This window comes from Amaranthus tricolor, chromosome 12, assembly GCF_026212465.1.
Source record: "Amaranthus tricolor cultivar Red isolate AtriRed21 chromosome 12, ASM2621246v1, whole genome shotgun sequence".
Classification (NCBI taxonomy): Eukaryota; Viridiplantae; Streptophyta; class Magnoliopsida; order Caryophyllales; family Amaranthaceae; genus Amaranthus; species Amaranthus tricolor.
The window spans coordinates 3,725,299-3,745,824 of record NC_080058.1 but is presented as its reverse complement, the minus strand read 5'-3'; the positions used below and the strand labels follow the sequence as shown (position 1 = coordinate 3,745,824).

The 20,526-nt window shown below is 34.4% G+C and overlaps 3 protein-coding genes and 1 pseudogene across 3 annotated transcripts; 1 reads left to right on the top strand and 3 right to left on the bottom strand.

Annotated features, from left to right (window-relative positions):
• Nucleotides 1-445: 445 nt before the first annotated feature.
• On the bottom strand, nucleotides 446-5,391 carry LOC130828949 (protein CANDIDATE G-PROTEIN COUPLED RECEPTOR 2-like). The gene is made up of 6 exons (XM_057694997.1): nucleotides 4,844-5,391; nucleotides 2,440-2,631; nucleotides 1,157-1,316; nucleotides 986-1,082; nucleotides 801-882; nucleotides 446-704 (listed from the first exon to the last, which is right to left on the bottom strand). The coding sequence occupies exons 1-6, from the start codon at nucleotides 5,153-5,155 to the stop codon at nucleotides 627-629; spliced, it is 921 nt and encodes a 306-aa protein (XP_057550980.1). The 5' UTR covers nucleotides 5,156-5,391; the 3' UTR covers nucleotides 446-626.
• Nucleotides 5,392-6,204: 813 nt separating this feature from the next.
• LOC130796746 (uncharacterized) lies at nucleotides 6,205-11,570 on the top strand. The gene is made up of 4 exons (XM_057659119.1): nucleotides 6,205-6,534; nucleotides 7,538-7,655; nucleotides 7,734-7,965; nucleotides 8,953-11,570. The coding sequence occupies exons 1-4, from the start codon at nucleotides 6,383-6,385 to the stop codon at nucleotides 8,979-8,981; spliced, it is 531 nt and encodes a 176-aa protein (XP_057515102.1). The 5' UTR covers nucleotides 6,205-6,382; the 3' UTR covers nucleotides 8,982-11,570.
• LOC130796745 (probable polyamine transporter At3g13620) lies at nucleotides 11,371-13,299 on the bottom strand (annotated as a pseudogene).
• A 1,031-nt stretch (nucleotides 13,300-14,330) lies between these two features.
• Nucleotides 14,331-16,168, bottom strand: LOC130797167 (probable polyamine transporter At3g13620). The gene has a single exon (XM_057659653.1). The coding sequence runs from the start codon at nucleotides 16,106-16,108 to the stop codon at nucleotides 14,708-14,710; it is 1,401 nt and encodes a 466-aa protein (XP_057515636.1). The 5' UTR covers nucleotides 16,109-16,168; the 3' UTR covers nucleotides 14,331-14,707.
• Nucleotides 16,169-20,526: the final 4,358 nt, after the last annotated feature.

Below are 20,526 nucleotides of genomic sequence, written 5' to 3'. Positions count from 1 at the left end.
ACATCTCAAAAATTCTGCTGTGCATAAAGTTTTCCTCAATTGAGCTTACAACAATTATAAAAGTGAATACTTTTGACAGTTATATGATGAAAGGATCTTAAGTCGTATATAACTCGGTACACAATTGACAAAACCACTCTTTGATTTTTACTCTACTAAACCATACTCTTACTATTTAAGTCTTCACTGTACTGCCACTGGCATGTTAAGGTTGGTGCTAGAACGACGGCTTAGAAGTTAGAACCATCGACACTTTTATGGATGTTTTGATTGATATTTTCATTAATAAGTAATACTGTTATTCCTATAAAAAGGTAGTGCTATTATTTTTTTTTATTTTCTTCATTAATTAAATTAATTGAACAAAGCGATACTTTATTTACTTGAAATAAAATAATAGTTTATTATTGTTAAAGATTAAACCTATACCTTTGTACTCAAAAGCTCATATTTAACTTTTGCCCTTGAAAGTTCGGGGACAGTCCAGGATGGTGCATAGTATTGCCAAATGATAATCTGTCATTTTCACTACAGTTTTGTCTTGAAAATCAGGTTGTTTCATTTTTATTTATAACCACAAAAAGAGCAAATGTATTTACAAGAAGCCCACAAAAATTTACAGAATATTAGTCCCAGTCTGCATCAAAGAACCCAGCATCTTTCATCTCTGAGTAGTATACATTATCCAAGTTCACGTCTTCCTCCTGAATTTACACATTGCAAACCAATATCAGTTAGGACTTGGGGGTATAACTTGAGGAGGCCTAACAAAAGAATTTTAAAAACACTTAAATATTTACCTGTAAGAAATCTGCTAAAAATGTGACGTAGATCAAAGGAAGGTAAAATGCATGGTAGCAAATATCCATGGTATCATACAGCCTGAGATAACAAAAATGATACGAGCGACGGTTAACGAGACCTAATGGGACAGAACTGCTGCAAGTAGAAACATGAAGTGACCAACAGAACTTAGACGTCGTACCAGAACCCAAAACCAGTTCCGCTAAGAATAGAAGCAAAAAGCGCCAATGCATTTAGACCGGACATGATCATGATGTACTTATAATATGCAGGCCTAGCTGCAGAGAAAAAAGTATGGAATTCAGAGGAAAAAATACTGCAGTTTTATAATTCCTAATTAAGCAGAACTCACCTGGCAACCTCTCTCTCCAGCTGGAATGGTACATGAAAATTAAGGAGCCATAAACTGCAGTTGGCACTAGCTTGTGCACAATCCACATACCCCATTTCATTCCATGTGCATCCTTACTTTCAACAAATAATGGAACTCCAAATGCAAAGACAAAAATTCCCTGAGGAGAAAATTCTTGGATTATAAATATAACTCTAGATGTTACTTTGTAGTTAAGTTACAACCCAAGGAAAAGATGTAGCATGTTAGTAACACTACTATATGTCCCAATGAATTTGCTACTTAGCAGTTTAAATGCTTTTCTAAGAGAATGGTTGGTTTGCTAAAAGAATAAGACAAAAAGTTTGAATTATGTGAAAGATTTTAAAACAGACCAGAAACGAGTGCATATGAATTGAAGAAAGTGAAGGGGACCCTTTCCAAATATGGACATGCAGCAACTTGATTACGAATTTAGGACAAACAAAAAAATTTAGCAAATTGATTGGGTTAAGGAGTAAATGTTTTTAGCGCAGATATATATATTCCAGATCTATACAACACTGCCAATGAAAGAAATGAACAGAAAAATGGAAGCATCAAGAATCAAGACAAACAAAAAAGGATGATGAAAAATGAAGTTGCTACATCCTAAAAGTTTCAACTAAAAATTAGTCCCGTCAGGCATCCTTGAGGAGAAGAATGTAAAGGAAAAAATTTAACTCTCAACTTATAGAAATTACTCTTTTTGTGGAACTTCCAACTTTGATGGCTAGCTTTCCTGCGGGAAAAATATTCAGCTCCTCCAATATGGAGTCATAGCCTTTCCACAATTACTCTCAGATCCTCTAAATTGAATCCAATATATGTTGTTTTCTTTTATTTCTTTACTTATTTGGAAGTAGGGGAGCAAATGAGCAACAGCTAATTCTTCTATATGTTATAATCCAAAAGACAACCATTAGGGTAGCAAAGTAGCACTAAAGGAGCAAGTGTAAGCACAATAAATGATTACGATACGTAATCAGCCATGTAAAGCGCAAACATGTTAATTCATTAAGCCCCCTTCAATTCAATTCACCAACCATATCCATGTCTTACAAACTCGCATGAAAAATTTACAACACAGTGATTCTAAATAAATCCACACAATCTATCACAATGAAAATAAAACTTGTGAGTAGACACGCACAAACACAAACTTCAATAAAGAAAAATATTATAGATCACAAAAGAAGAAAAAGAACCTGCCTGGATCTATTAGCTACAAAGAGAATAGTAGGTTGAGAAAAGATTAGAAGTACCATAAGACAAATATCCAAACCAACAAGGAATGCAGAGATAGCAAAAGTACGAGTCAAAGCTTCTGTCCCACTTGTATAATTTCCTTGAAGAAGAAAAGCAATCAAACTCACTTCCAGAAACAGCAACCCTGACGTAGTAAATAAAGACAGAAGGTTCCATGATAGTGATTTTCCCGGAACACACTCCCATGTCTGTCAAATAAGAAGAAACTGCAAGTAAATAACTAAAAGACCAAACAAACCTCACCCTCTAAGATAGGGAAATCAATACAAAACAAACATAAATTTTGTTATTATGAAAAGCAAGAAAACTCCAAAAGTTCAATGTAATACTGTACCAATGTCATTCAAACAGAAAAACCTTAAAAATAACTGCGCATCAATAAACAGCATGGCTATGCTTGGTTCCATTTCTAAATAACTGATCTCACCACCAATAGTATGTTGATAGAATCACGAAATTGATCAAGCATAATGATCGCTTTTGCGCCGATATTGGATATAATGTATCCAGGTTTTAACTGAACAAGTTAAACCAACTAAGTTCGAGATATGAAACTTCCAGGTTCAAATCCAGGTCATTAAAGGGATTACATCACTTAATAACAACATTACTATGATTATTCTTAATTCACACATTCAATCTCAAAAGTTGAAACAAGTTCAAAGAATACACTGCATAAACCCACTTCGATTACACTTTCAAATCACTTGATCACACATATGCGAATTTTCACTCTTTTAAACAACAGTTAAAAGATGGCTCTAAAGATGGCTCTCAAGCTTAACTTAATAAGGTCCATCTTATTCATGCTATGCATAAGTTTATATAAGACCCAACATCACAAACTAAGCGTAACTCTAATGATCTTAAAAGTCCTACAATAAATGTAATTCTACATAAACTTATAATAGAAATATAGCTCTAATAAGTAAAAGCTCCTAATAAAGTAGTTTGTCGAACATTCATATCCAAATATTAATAAAGTCCTAACCTAGCAGAATTCCTTTGGACAAAATTGACGAATTGGAGTTGGTGCTAATCTGACTATGCCGACAGTTTGGTATTTGCGGAGGCAACAACTCAGCACAATCTATCCCTCCCAACCAAATCATTTAATTGCAAATTTGGCCATACCCATACATCGTAGAGACTGCTTCAAGTTCACTCTCTTCCATGCACCCATGACTCATGAGTATCGTTGTAGATGTGTGCATGTATGGGTTGTGGAGAAAATTCAAACTCAATTTTGTCAATATAATCCCCAACAATATCGAAATCAAGAGCTTTTGTTGTACTCCCAAGCTGCTTTATGCGTGAGTGCTCAAATACATGGTGACAATCTGCAATTTCTGAAAACTGTTCTAGCTCCTCAAGAGCTTCGTCCAACACGTCATGAAACATTCAAAAAGAAGCACCAATTGTAGATAAGCTAGAACTAGCACAAAAAAGTAAAAATCCAGCAACGACAAGCTTTCCTTGCTATACTACAACTTCTAGGCTAGATACCATTGCAAACAAACTATACTCACAAAGCTCATTTGCAATTTACTGAGTCATCACCAACTCTGTTTCCTGAAGCCTGCCTCACCTGGATGTGCGGCAAGCACCCAACCGCATCAGACCATCAGTTTCATCCCATTCACACGTATATCCATTTAATGTACATCTCTTCTAGAGCTATAAAATTAATCATTTACATCCATTGTGGAGACTAGCTAAATCATACAGCTTCATTCCTTTACCGTGCACACAAGCATATTAGTGCACCTTTGCATGTTCATCTAGTCTAATGCGCATTGGTAGCCTGCACGTCAATCAGGCTCTCTAATTTTACCACTGCATCCAAACTATCCTTAGTCACGTCTTAGACGTTCATGCTCCATTTACCATAAATCCGTATTCAATTTCCCATCAATAAATAAATATCTTCAATTCTTCATCATTACTCATGTCTCTTAAGAGTTTGCTACCAAACGGTTTTGGACAAAGATTAAGTGGTTTAATTGTTTGGAGAATAAGAACAAAAAATTTGAATTGTGTGGACGATAGTGAGATAGAAAATAAATGTGTGGATGAGAAAAAAAGTGATTCATTTCCGTAGAAGGTAATGTAACCATGATACACACACCCATCCATCTCATACAATGATGATGATCTTGCTGATAGAAAAAAATAAATAAATAAAGATACAGATCAGAAGTATCACAAGAAAGAGTCACATATAGCAAACAGAATCACCAAATGATGTAAATAAACCTAACAACTCAGGAAGTTTCACTTTTAATGTGTCTTTTTATCAATTACAAATCAATATCAGTTTTTAACTCAATAACATCTATGGACATGCAAACAAAAAAAGATAATTCCAAATAAAGAAAAAGACGATAGAAAAGAAAATACCTGTAAACAACACCAAGCAAAATTAAGGAGAGTAACAAGCCAAACAATTCCATAATAAGAGTTGATAATGCGAGACCTTCCAATCCAAAGCTTTTTGTAGTATTTTTTCGCTTGAAATGCCAAGTAGAACAAAAACAACGCAGAAGGTAAGATTAGGAAAATATTGTGCAAAATTCCATGGCAATCAAACCACCAACTGTAAAACCGATGATCATTCGTATTTGTTATGAAAGTTTCGGTGATTTTGGCAGGAGAATTTGACTCCAATGTAATTGAGACTTCGAGAGGTGGGGATAATGATAAAGATGACATCACTGTAGTTCAATTTTTAGGGTTTCAGTAGAACATTGAGATTTGAGATGGATCAATTGGGAATTTTCCGCGAAGAAGTGAACCCTAATTATCGAACCTCTACCGGTGAATGGTCAATGGTGATGATTGATGAATGGATAGTTGATTAGTATTCGGGCCTTCCGGGGTTGGGTAAAACCCACGTTATAGGGTGAAAATCGAACTCTGTTAAATGATAGATAAAAAAAGCACTTGAATAAGACATTTAAAATTCTTGATGGATTAGTATTATTATTACACTAATAAAAGAGTTACAACTTACAAACGGCTCGGCTTGGATCCTCATAAGCCATGTTGGATTGGCTACGTGTGGTGGATTATGTCACGATAGACCAAAGTATCGGCTTACCTTGAACAATGATCGTGACACAACATGAGTCATGTGTTGTCCGATTTACTGCGGGCACAACACGACATTCATATTTATATATGGGACGTGTTCTTACTTTACAACATTTATATTATACTAATACTAATAAAAGAGTTACAACTTGCAAATTTTGTCTCAGACTGGGTCCTCATAAGCCATGTTGGATTGCCTATGTGTGATGGATTATGTCACAATACGCCAAATGTCGACTCTTGAACAATGATCGTGACAAAACATGAGTTATGTGTTGTCTGACTTACTGCGGGCACACCACAACATGCATATTTATATTTGGGACTTTTTTTTATTTTAAAACAATTATATTTTGAATAATGTCACAACCATTTTCTTTATTTTTTGTCCACACATCATCTCTCAGTTTTCTCTCAATTATCTTTACCATTTTCTTAAATGCTTGTAAAATTGTGGATAGTTGCATTATAAATGACATGGGAATATATAATAGCGAATCAATCATAGATGTGGGTTAGTCATTAAGTTGTTACTATCGGTCTGTTCAGTCAATCTTACAAAATGGCAATACCGACACTCTCACAACTCACGAGCAAGTGCAACAATTTTCCATTAACAATTGTCATGCATGTATATTCTTAATTTCATTTCATAGTAACATAATTTAGTTTTTATGACCAATATATATCGAATATTTCATCATTAAATGCTTATAGTTTTCATAAGTGACATATTTCATCATTAAACCAAAAGTATTAATTTTTTTTATAATCCCATATTTCAACACCCCTAGCCTTTTGTAAGGGTTGCACATCTTGGGGCACCATCAGAAACATCTTAAAAAAATGGGGAAGGAGGTAGCACAAAGCTGTTTAGACAGTTTACTGATAGAAATGGTGTCTTCTTATTGCGATCGTTTTTACGCCAACAAGCCTGAACTTGCCGCTCGTCGTATCGAAACCATTGGTTACCAGGTCGGCCACCAACTATCTGAGAGGTATTTTTTTTTTCATCATTTAGATTGTTAGAATCTTGAATTGTGATCATACTTTGATCTGATTCTGATATAATTTGGATAATCTAGGGATTTTGTTTTTGATTATCCTAAATTGACTATAAATATTTGAATTTGAATGTAGAAGAAATTTTGGTTGCAGTTTTGTAGGTTGTGGTTTTGTGAATTTGCGTTGATGTTTGACATTTTAGGGTTAAGATTTTAAGGAAGTAGTTTGAGCTGTGCAACCATTTTGTTTGATTCCAAACAACTGAAACAAGTAAGATCCATTATGTTAGGATCCTCTTTTAGAATTTCTTTGTCTATTCGAACAGCTTATTTAGTTTTCAAAATGTTATTTTTTGCATCAATTGCAACTTAGGTTATGATGAACTGCTAAGAGTTTTTCCAATTTGTGTTTCTACGCTATTCCTTGTCATTTAGTTGAGTAATTGGGTTGACTGGGTTCCCTTTTCCTCAATATGCTAGTTGACCATCATTACTCCTGTTTTGTACTACCCTTCATGGACTTGAATTACACTCTTAATTGTACTTGACTAGACTAGCTTTACAATCCCTACCAGGATGGTTGTAAATTGTAATTGTAAGGACATAGCTTGCATCTATGGATTTCCCCTCAAAACATTATTGTTATTGTTTCCATTCCTTGAAATTCTTCCGTATTCACTTAGAACTTTCCCCTTGAAACAATATTATCATAGATAATAATCAGTCTTGACTCTTGACCTATGTGCAAAAGATGACTCTTGACTCTTGTCTGGATGGGGTATAACTTAACCAAATACTATATCTATTTCTATATTAAAAAAGAATTGGTTAAAAGGCATCCCTTTTGTTTCCTTTATGTGATTCCACCAATAATAGATCCAATAAGTTGCTGATGCTTAGCATGTATGTATTGTTTTTCTATGTAGATACATGATACTTTCCATCTAGTTATTGTTGTTAGAAGTTTCAGCTTGTTACATGAACTTGATTGTGTTAGGTATACCATGGAGAGACCACGTTTTAGTGACCATCTGGAAGCAATAAAATTTATATGTAAGGATTTTTGGTCTGAAATCTTCAAGAAACAGATAGACAACCTGAAGACAAATCACAGAGTGAGTTTCTTCGTTCTTCATTCTTAATTTGATTTTGGTTTACTTGAAGATGTCTCTTATCATTCCATGATTTGTTAGGGCACTTTTGTGCTGCAAGATAATCGATTCCGTTGGCTTGAACACATTTCCATTGATTCATCACCTGATAGTTCTAATGTGTCTCAAGATGCTCCTGAGAACTTGGTGGAGAATAAGGCTGCACAGGCAGCAAGCATGCACCTATATTTTCCCTGTGGAATCATAAGGGGAGCACTTACAAACTTGGGACTACCTTGTGCTGTTTCCGCAGATATATCTCACCTTCCTGTTTGTGAGTACTGACTTTATGAGTTTAGTTTCTATTGTTTTCCCCTCTACCAGCTGAAGATTAAACTTGTTTTCAGTTTTCCACTATGAGCACGTTATGCAACTTTTTGATCCTCAAGTTTCTTTTCTAGAATGGTTGGGTTAGAAATTTTTGCATTGTGAATTAGATCAGCCAGTTGGTTGGAAGCTGGAGCAGATCAGCAGAATATGTTTTTGGGTTGCCACAAATACCATGAATGAACCCCTTCTGTAGGTGTAGGTAGACATATTCTGATATTATTCAAAATGGATTTCTAAAGCTTTATGTTACTTGAGATACCCGTACGTGGGCGGTGATACTTGACTTTGGTGCTTACAAGTTATGATCTCAGCGTCAAGAATACTACTTGTTCTTTCCATGATTATCAAGATGAATTATCTGTAATCCTTGAGGATTTCTTGCTTACTTTCTTTAAGAATAGCAATTATGTTTTAAATTCTGATCCTGCTAGATGTGTGTGTTGCATTTTAAGTTGTACGTGAGTTGTTTATTAGGAGTGAGTTCAGGTTTAAAATTCTGTCAATATCGTTACAGAACCTACATAAACATAAACCTGATTTTTGCATTTTGTTGGCATTCCTCAAATGCTCCACCGCTCCAATATGAAATTCATACAACTCAAAGTTGACTTTGAATTCAATCTTTTTCTACAACTGTCTAGTTAAGTATTTGAAGAGTGCCCTTGTGCAAGTGCCGCCCTGTTGATCTCTCATTCCCTGTTTAACCCAAGGGTGTGTGAAACTACATACTTCTTTTCACGACAATGCAACAATGCTAAAACCTTAATTCCAACAACATATATCTTTCTAATTTACTATATTCGAGATGCAGATTCCACGAAGCATGATTTTAGCAAATATCCATTTTTGCTTTTGTGCAATGTAATGACTACAATTAAGATAATTAAACTTCTATGTAGCACAGATGACTTGGACTTTGCTTTTTGAACAGGTTCGTTTGTAGTTCGGATGAAGGTCTAGTATGAAGTCTTCAGTTTGTGTCAAATATTATGTTTCAAGATTCATGGTTATGCAAGTAAGACACTTGTCTTGGTTCTTTCTATTTGTGTGAAATTTTGGAACTTATGGAGGACGCCTTGTGCTCCTGTTACTTATTGCTTCTACTTGGAGGAGCCCTTGAAGCTTCAGAAGATTCAGTTTTGCACAGAAGCAGCATAAAGTATGTGCTATTGCTAAACTGCTTCCTTAGTTCATTTGATTTTGAAATGCTACATATTAGAAATTTATTCTCTAAAGTCTCTAGGATGTAGATGTAGTATAACGAAGAATGTATGTTTAGCTTACCAACTTTATTAAGTTATGAGATGCTGACATTAAAAGAAACTATAATTTCAATGGTGAATGATATAATTGTTTTCTACTGTCTGATCTTCATTTTGCTGCATCAGTTGAATTTGTCTGATTATTTTTATCATAGTAACTATGGTCATTTTAGAGAAATGACTTTGTGGTGATTCTCAATTGATAACTGTGGAAATTTTGTTTAGGAATTGGCCTCTTTTCTTCCAAAAATTTGCTTCCATGTCCTTCTAAATAGTTCAATTTCGGAAAATATGGACAATCTTTAGCTGTCTTTGAGGATAATGTGGGGATATTTATCGGTCAATTGTCAGGCATTGTATAGTTATGGCCAAATTTGTTTATATAATGAGTGGTTGTGAAATTGTAATGTATTATTGCACATACGCCTAAAGAAAGAAGACGTGAAGATCATTATGGATACAAGGTTGTGAAACGAGGCTTATTCAAGATTCTAATTATGATGGGGTTATTGAATTATTGTAGCCGCCCTATATGCATAGGTTGAGTGTTGAATATTCTTACCTTATGTGTTGTATACTTGTGTTGTGTCATGAATGGCTAGGAAGGGGTAATATAGGAATTAGTTATAAATAATACTTGGTAATTAGTTAAGTTGGGGGAAATAAAATATAGAGATAATTAGTATAAATAGAGGGGAAGGAAAGGAAATTAGAAATTCATACAAGTAATAGTTTTAAGTGGAGTTTTATACTCATTGGGAGAGAACAAGCCTCTCGAATGCTTGTATACTATCTTTTGTAATCGTTTTTTGTTTTCATTCAATCTTTCCATATACATTTACATTTTCATACAATTCATTACATTTATATATATTTCTCTTTTGTCATTAGTAAAATCAGTTCTATGGCTAAGTCAGTCCATGACATATTGCCGTGTAAAGCTAGCACTTTTCTTTAATAGAGCATCAAACTTTACTTTTTAAGAATTTTAGCATTTTTTTTGTTTTAATGCGGCCATGATACAGACCATGCCCTTTAAAGTTTGAGTCTTAACTCTTAAAGGTGTCTAACTGATGAAAAAAAAGGTCTGAGTTTGGGTTAGACCCGAATCCAACCCTAAGGGTTCGGGTCTAGTTTTCTAAACCCTAAAGACTAGGGTTTGGGTAAAAGTTTGACTAGACTGGAACCTTAAAATGCGCATTCTTAGTGAGCGGTAAGAAAACATTAAAACAATTGTGGCGACAAGTGTGTGTTTTGTTGATTACTTTTCAAGTGACCTACACAATGGTTGTTTCACATAAGAATTGCTACAGATCTATCAAGGGCAAGAGGAGTTGATATTGTGCTTGCTCGAGACATACATCGAACTTCATAATACAATTTTATTTGAAATTGACATAATTTGTTAACAAATACAAGGTTACAAAGACACATGAAATATCGAATATCATGTAAAAATAACAAATTAAATATGTCGAAGTTTCTATCACAAAACGGGTCGGGAGACATTGTTGAGCCTATTGAAGATCAAATGGCTGAGCACAAGTTACTTGGCAAATGATGATTTATGATACTCTTGACAATCCTCCATTGGACGCAAACACTATTGATGAAATACAAGAGTCGCAAGATTTTGAAGAGAAAGAAAAATATCAGCTTGTGTGAAGGATCAAACACAAAATTTTTATTTAAGATTATTTGATCGTAAAATAATTTTAAATTGAGTTAAATATCGGGTTAAGATGGTTTTTGAATAGTACATTTTGGAAGAGTATTATGTTATACTTTTATGTTTTTTCATTTGAGCTATCATATAAGAATCCAATATGTAGAATTGAGTTTCGCTTTAGTGGCAGTAAATATCATATTCTTAATGAAATACGTAAATTAAATTTTCATTGACCTCATTTTTCAACTATCCAAAAAAATTAAATCTCAAATCCAACTTAAACTTATCAGGTTATGTCTAACTCCTTCCCTCACCACTCAGGCACTCACCCTCATGCACATGGTTTTTCATTATTCTTATCTATTTACACAAAAAAATATGTATAGAATAACTTTTCTTATATCAAGAAAGGACAAATAGGTGAAAACTGAGTTAAATTTAAGCTTTACTTAAAATAACTCGAAATGACCATAAACATGAAACATTACTCTTGAAATTCTCAACCCTAATAATTCTACTTAAATCTTAACATATTTTATTAGCATTTCATTACCTAACGTCATTAAGTGGCATTTACCATCTACTTATTGATCAACCAAATGTTTAATCATTCAAGTGGAAAGCCATCCGAAACTTGGTGTGTTACAAGATGATGTTCTTCCTCACTTCCTTCCTTACTACTAAACCTACACCATTCTCTTGATTTGCAATATTTCATCACAAAATACCACAAAATCCCAATTGCTGTTAACAAGCTACTCACAATAAAAACAGTGGCATTAGCAACAACCATAACATAGATCAAAAACCCAGATGGTATCAAACACATCATAATCAACCCCAACATTTCAAATGGAACTCTATATGGTCTCTTGATTGCTGGCATTTTTCTCCTTAACCATAAAAACGAGGCAAATTCGAGCAACATTCCTAAGCTATATAGGAAGTTAACAGACGAAATTATGTTGATGAAATCGAGATATGAGATAGCAAGAGATATGATCATGGAGACTAGAATTCCAACCCAAGGAGTGTTAAACCATTTCGATCGAGCCCCAAACGAGCTCGGAACAATCCCAATGTCTGCCATTCCAAGAAACTGATATGCACAACTGCTTAATTGAGCTTCAAACAAGCCTATAATGGATAAAACAGCACCAAATTCTATCCAAATTTTGAGCCATTTTCCAGCAATGATTTCAGATGCATCAGCAAAATACCCATCAACCCATTTTTCTTGATCAAGTGGAATTGAACCAGTTACAGCTAAAAGAGGGATTAAATAACCCAAACAAGCCAAAATCCCAGCTGAAAAAAGTGCTTTTGGGAATGTTTTTTGTGGGTTTTCAACCTCCCCTGCTAAAGTACTAGCATTATCCCAAAAATTTAAGTTCCAAAACAATGTATTGAAGAACAATCTAAAATCTAATTTCATATTATATTGACCTAAACTAATCCATCAAATGGGTTGAATATTAGGGATTGCAATTAACGATAGAACTAAAAATGGGCATAATGAAACAATCCCTAAAGTTACAGCAGAATAACCAACAACGGTCAACCCAGTATAATTAAGATATGTTAGCATCAAATTTGAGATAAAAATTGCAAAATAATGTGGGAATCCGGAAGACAAAACTGGAAAAATCAGTTTGAGATAATCAATACAAAGAACAGGGTAAGAAGCAAGATTAATTACCCCACTAAGGAATTTCCAGAACCCCATGAGAGAACCCCAGAAGGGTCCAAAAGCATTATGAGCCCAGATTACGAACCCGCCATTACCCGGGAAGGTAGCGGCGAGTTCGGCTGTGACAAGAGCTTCTGGGATGCTCCATATGAAAGGGAAGATGATGAAGCCCAATATGGCTAAGAGTGGGCCCGCTGATTTGACTGCGGGTTCTTCGCCGTAAGGCCCGCCAGCTACCTCGAAGTAGATGAGGAAGATTAAGGGGAGTAGGGCTAGCTTTTGGGCTGATTTGGGTTGGTGGGTTTTGGTGGGATTGTCGAGTTGCGGATTATTTGGTTGAAGGTTTTCATCATCTTCAATGGTGGGTAGATATGGAGATTTGGATGAGAGTGAACTTCCCATGATGTAGGAAATTTGGACTATTTTCCTGATTCTATAGAGCATACAATGAATTTGCTTAGTTTTTCTGGAAATTTCTTAATTTATTATTCATGTACAGCTACAGAAATGGAGATTTAAGGACACAAAGTGGTAGATTTTTGAATGGGATAATTAGATTTGTAATAGGGATATCATCATTGATCATGCTAATAGTGACTCATTACAATCACTTTCAAATGGTTATGATTTAGTCCTTTGTCTTGTGAGGTTTGCAACTTTTTTCTATTTTTAAGTCATGATTTACGTTATTTTTATGTTTTTATTTAAATATTTAATTTTTAATTATCTTACGGTAAAACTAATTATATACACCTACAATTATTTGGTTTTTCAAATTTTGGTCTTGGCTTTAGACTGATAGTCATCAACCCAGAGTCCCGTATAAAGTCAAGATCCTATAAAAAAAATAGAGACATATTATACGGTACAGCCTCGGAAGAAACTAGACGCTTTGCTCAGGATTGAATTAAACCCGCAAGTAGTGATTTTACCAAATCTGTTTTTGATTTAAAAAAAAACCAATTGACTTTTATGGTACCTTGGATTGTGGAATGTGGGATAGAATATTCTTTATGGAAAAACGTGGGCAATTATTAGATGGAACAGTTGCACTTTTATAGTTAGTCCTTGATCTACTTCACATAATTTATTAATCTTTTCGAAAATATCCTCAATTTGAGCCATTTACTACTTCAATTACATTAGCTGCTGGGTGCAGCAATCACAAAAAACTTGGCAAAATGTTATCTAAACCTATTTAGTTTTAAAAGCTCTCACATAAATTTATATAATGCTATATTCTCAACTAGACAAATAGTATTAACGGTCCGTTTGGTTAGTCATATTAAATTTTGGTAATAGGAATAATTTATAGTGTAAGATTTCATCCAAAGTTCCATATTATTCCCATGGTAATGAAACTTTGATCACAAAAAGGTTTTTGTTTACAAATTTTTATTACCACTTAATACCACCTCTCTCAATTGTAATGCATTGAAATGAATTTTATGAAGAAAATGAGATGATTAGAGTTGGACAAGCATGATTATCAAGGTAGTCAAGATATTTTTCAACTGAATTACACTAGTTTTTCATTACTATTACCACTGTTTATTACTACCTACCAAACGGACCGTAAAAATACATAATATATTTACTAGTCTTTCTTGCAAAACATTTTCATTTGATAAAGTAATTTCAAGTTTGCATTTGAAATATGCTTTTTCTATTCTATTGTACTTGTTATCTTTAACTAAAAAACCAATACATTATTTTGATCATTCATATATTGAATCATACATAACTAAAAACTATAAAAAAATAACATCATAAAAATATGCGATTAAATGATTCAAACAAAATATTACTTGAATATATTCTTTCCTACATATTAGTTGTAATACATAAAATAAGCTAGAATGATAAAAGTGTTAATAAACATAACGTAGCAAGTATGTCCGAACGAATGAAATCCATAACTAGTTGTTAAGGCCTTAGCTTCGCGCCTTCGCCTGTGAGTGCTCATTGCCGATTATCCATTGTCGATCCCAAGCCTAGGTAAACGTGGAGGGTAAGCGATAAATTCGTGACAACCAGCGGAAAAGAATAACCTTGAATCTTTCTCTCATTCCTCAACTTGAATAGTACTAAAAACACACCATTCTTTAGCCTTGCACAACTTCATGAAAAAGAACCAAACAATCCCACCAACAGTCATAAGACCACTAACTAAAAACACAGTTTTAGTAGCAATCACCATAATCCACACCAAAAACACAGAAGGAACCAAGCACATAATCACCAAACCAGGCATACCCATTGGCACTCTATATGGCCTCCTCAATTGAGGCTTTTTTATCCTCAACCACAAAAACGAGGCGAATTCCAATAACATCCCTAAACTATAAAGAAAATTAGTTGATGAAATCAAGTCTTTAAAATCCAAAAATGAAACACCTAATGTAATCACAGTTGCTCCTAAAATCCCTACCCATGGAGTGTTAAACCATTTCGATCTTGCTGCACAAAACCGCGGTAAAAACCCAATATTTGCCATACCCAAAACTTGAAAAGAACAGCTACTTAATGAAGCTTCAAATAACCCAATAACGGACAAAACTGCACCTAATTCAATCCAAATTTTTAACCATTTCCCAACAATCATTTGTGCAGCATCAGCCATGAACCCATTTTCCCATAAAGATTGATCAACAGAAACTGCACCAGTTACAGCAAATAATGGAATTAAGTATGCCAAACAAGTGAAAATCACAGCTATAAATAGGGCAAGTGGGAATGTTTTTTGGGGTTTATCAACTTCGCCTGCTATAGTACTAATAGTATCCCAGAAATTTAAGTTCCAATAAAGGGTATTTCCATATAGATTCCAGTCTTTTTTTACCCCTTTTTGACCTAAACTTAGCCATCTATGAGGGTGGATTTGAGGTATAGCAACAACAGACATGATCAAAAATGGTAGAAGTGAAACAATCCCAAGTCCAACAGAAGCATAACCCACAATATTAAGCCCAGTATAATTCAAAAATGAAAGGATTAATGTTGAAATAATTATTGCTAAATACCTAATTAATCCTGAACCAAAAACAGGATATGATTTCTTTAGGTAATCGATACAGAGAATAGGGAATGAAACGATACTGATTACTCCACTCAGGAATTTCCATGTGCCCATAATGGATCCCCAAAATGGGCCGAATGCCCGATCAGCCCATATAACAAATCCGCCATCACCGGGGTAGGTGGTGCAGAGTTCAGCGGTGATTAAAGCCTCGGGAATGCTCCAAATGAATGGGAAGATTAGAAAACCCAATAGGGCTAGTAATGGCCCGGCTGCTTTAACTGCCGGCTCCTCACCGTAGGGCCCACCGGCGACCTCAAAGTATATTAGAAATATAAGTGGGATTAGAGTTAACTTCTTGTGGGTGGCGCCGCCGCCGCCGGTGGCAGTTACAGGGAGTTCTTGGCTTGAGTTAGTATCGGTTATTTGTTGATCATTTCGAACCATTTTTTGGGTTTGAGAAATAAATGGGGAGATCCAGGTGAAAAAAGCGAGTAGGTTATTGGTTTTATACTTGTTCTGTCGCACATTTCGGCTTAGCATAACTATTAAAAATTAATCTCTTAAAAAAAGTGCTAGAAAATATTTTTTTATTAATCGTGAAAAACGGTCTTTTTGAGAGACCATCCCTGATTAGGATGACCCATAAAGAAAAATATAGTGTAAGAGTAGACATTAAACTCTAATGGATAGGGCGGCCTTTCTTAAAGAGATGGTTTCTCTAGCTGAAATAAATACTTGCACGTTTGACTTTTTACACAATCCAATGTATTAATTTAATCCTTAATATTATTAGTTATGTATGATAGAAATTATAAAAATTTGATATAAATACTCATTGCATTGAAGCAACTCAAATAAAATTTCACTCAATTATATTTTATCTTATAAAACCAATCTATGTTGTTCATAAAAACTATAAATATGATGATTATTGTATTACTTTTATTAATAGATATAAAAAAGCAATTTTAACATTGAAGTTAAAGAAAAGGTGGCATAAAGGAATATAGACAAAAGTTGCAAGTTGGTAATTTCATTTTATCACCACTTTCCATTGAAATTACGAATTTGCTCTTAAATTTTAAAAAATTATGAATTTGCCACTGGACTTAAAATTTCTTATTTATACTCTAACTTCACCGAATAACTCCTTTACCACACTTAAAAAACAAAATTACAATATAAAACTTTTGGAGCAAAAGCTAACAAATTCAATCCGCAAACAAATAATCGAGGTAATTTTTATTCGAATCGTATTATTTTAATTAAAAAATAAAAAATAAATAAAATTGGATGAGTCGCACGAAATCCGCGACTCGGCCGCGGCTCAGTCGCACGAAACCCACTACTCGGCCGCGGCTCAGTCGCAAAACTGGGCGAGTGGACCACGGAAGAGTCGCACAAAACATACGACGGGACCATGGAGGAGTCGCACAATAAGGGCGACTGGACCAAAGGAGTCGCACAAAACGTGTGACTAGACCGCAGTTCAGTCGCACATTTTGTGCGACTCCTCCGTGGTCCAGTCGCCCAGTTTTTGCGACTGCAATTTCTTTTTTTTATAAAAATCACACCGATTCAAATCGATTGAAGTACGTATCGGATCCGATTCATAGTCGCTTTCGTGAGCCATAGGTAATCGATTTCAACTAACAACTTGTTTAAAATCGAAGAACATTTTTAGAGAGATAGTATCATATTTAAATTCGTATATCATACAAGGGCGCTATTGAAAATTCAATATATATAGGGTCGCGATAAAAATGTTCGGGATTACGTTTAAACTTTAAGTTTAATGTTTTTTAAGTGATAATAGTGCTATTAAATGTGATTTATATTTGTTAAACAAGTTTTAAGTTCAAGAATAAATTCGTAATTTCATTAAGAAGATAATTTTATTAGGAGGATAATTTCATTAAGAGGACAACAATAATATGAAAATAATGGCTATATATAAGGATTCCTTTGTTTATAGGAGTACAACTCATAAATTTAGACCGAAAAAGATAGTGAATCTGACACAATGAGAAATACAATTAATTTGCACCAATGGGTGGTGGAATATGATGATAAGATATTGTTGTTCATGAGATACGCTGTCAATCATAGAGATCTCTCCATATACTCTTTGACTATGACCGGTGACAATACAATATTCCATTATTCCCCGAATGTCCGCAATTGTTGAAAGGGAGTTATTAAACATCGCCGCTTTTTTTTTATTTTATCGTCACTTTCTTAAAATTATGAGTTTGCTCCTAAAGTTTAAAAAATTATAAAATTGTCATTGTATATAAAATTTAATCAACAAATATAAATGATACGTAATAACACTATTAACAGTTTAATCCCAAAGATTTTTATCGCAACTTTATATATATTGAATTTTCAGACGTGTTTTTGTATGATGTACGAATTCAAACACTGTACTATCTCTCTAAAAACTCTGTAAAAATGTTCATCGGTTTTAAACAAGTTGTTACTTGTAATCGATTAACTATGGCTAACGAAAACGACTATGAATTGGATCCGGTACGTAAAATTTTCAATTTGAATCGGTTTTAATTTTTTTATAAAATAAAAGTCGCACAAAAATGGGCGACTGAACCGTGGTCCAATCGCACAGTTTTGTGCAACTGAACCGTGGTCCAGTCGCACAGTTTTGTGCAACTGAACCATGGTCCAGTCGCTCAGTTTTATGCGACTGAACCATGGTCCAGTTGCTCAATTTTGTGCGTTTATATATATATATATATATATATATATATATATATATATATATATATATATATTAAGTATTATTTTTTTTATTTATATTATTATTTTTTATTTGTTATTATTATTATTATTATTATTATTATTATTATTATTATTATTATTATTATTATTATTATTATTACTGTTATTATTATTTTTTTAAAATTTTTTTTAGTATTAGTTTTGATATTAATTTTTGTTATTATTTTTATTTATATTCTCATTATTAATGTAATTAATTTATATTATTTTTATTTCAAATTTGTAGGATTTTGAAAACTTTGGAGACAACGTAAATTACTCCGGTAGCTTTGTTACGGATAGGGAATTTGTTTCCTTAGATGAATTACATAGTTGGGCCGATGCGATAGCAATAACAATTGGTTTTCAATTTACACGTGCTTCTTATAAAAAAAAGAAGGATGTTCTAGAATTAGTGTGTATTTAAGATGTTACCGCTATGGTAATATTAATGGGTGATTTACATGATCTAGATAATACTGCCCGACCTGGTTCTAAAAGTAGAAGTTGCGGGTGTAAATTTTTGATCGTAGCAAGTAGTCGTAAACCAGAAGAAAGACCTCGGACGGTAAGGGTGTGTCCTGGTGAAAAAGGAAGACATAACCACGCGTTCTTAATGTACAGAGATGGTCATGTAAGGGCGAATAGAATCAATGTAGATATTCGGGAGCACATACGACAGCTTAGTGCAACCGGAATGCAACCGACCTTTATTATGAATTCTATTAGAGAAAATTTTCCTGGTTTTTTTACGAGTATAAATCAGATATATAATATTTGGCAATCAATAAAGAGAGAAGAGATGGAGGGTAGGACTCCCCTTCAACACTGTCTTTATATGGCCACATAACTTAATTACGTGGTCTGGACAGACTTGGATAGCGAAAGGGAATTGAGCAGATTATTAGTTGGAAATCCTACCTCTATCCAAATGATACGTACGTGGCCGTATGTTGTGCTGATAGATACAACGTACAAAACAAACAAATAAAAGTGGCCACTGTGTGAAGTGATCGGAATGACGCCAACGAATCACAACTTCTTGGTTGCGTTCTGTTTGATGCGAGATGAGGCAGTTGTGTCGTATTCTTGGGTGTTGCAGGGATTGAGAGATATTTCGGCACAGCTCAGACTCCTAGCGTCATTGTAACCGATCGAGACGAAGGTTTATCTGCAGCTATTCGTGACGTCTTCCCAGGTAAAAAGGTTTTGTTGATTTATTATTGTCATTCTATCTATTGAATATGTCTTAATTACGTTCAATGTTGTGTTTAATGTAGATGTGCGGCATTTGTTATGCATTTGGCATATTGCAAACGGCGTGGAGAATATGGTGGACAAGTTGTGTGGCGGAAAAAAAAATCAACAAGGGCAAATATTCAGGAAATGTAGATAGAACCCCTTGGTTGAAAGTTCTACAATCGGCGAATTTGAAGAGAAATCGCAAGCGATCGTGAATACGTGGTCGATTAGGAACAAAAAGGTCGTTCGGTATTTGATTCCACTTAGAGAGAAATTTGTGCGTGCGTGGACGAATGATTGTTTGCACATGGGTAACCAGACTACCAGTAGAGTTGAAAGCCAACACTCGTCTTTCAAGTATTACCTTGGTAGCGGTAATAGCTCATTTGATATCCTGTTCAAAATGGCACACACACAGATTACAAATCAGCAAGCCAGGATCCGACAAGCGCTACAGGATTCCATGAATTCTGTAGCAAGGTCGCTGCGATAGCAGTTCTTTAGACCTTTATATCGCCACATATCTATATATGCCTTGGAGCAGCTGGGGCTTGAATATAACCGTATGTTAGAATTGGGTGAATTTGTATTTAACAAATACGGTTGTGTACTTCAACACACCCATGGATTGCCGTGTGCTTGTTATTTATATATGTCTATCGGTTCACACGGTGCTTTGTACATGGATGACATTTATCAATTCTGGAGTACTTTGAGGTACACAGAGGTAGGAGATGAAACCAGCGAAGGAGTACGATACGCGAATGCCGATGACAAAGAGTACTTTCAATCTCTGGTCGATGAAATTCTAAAATCTGATCCCGCAGTTGACGCTGAATGTC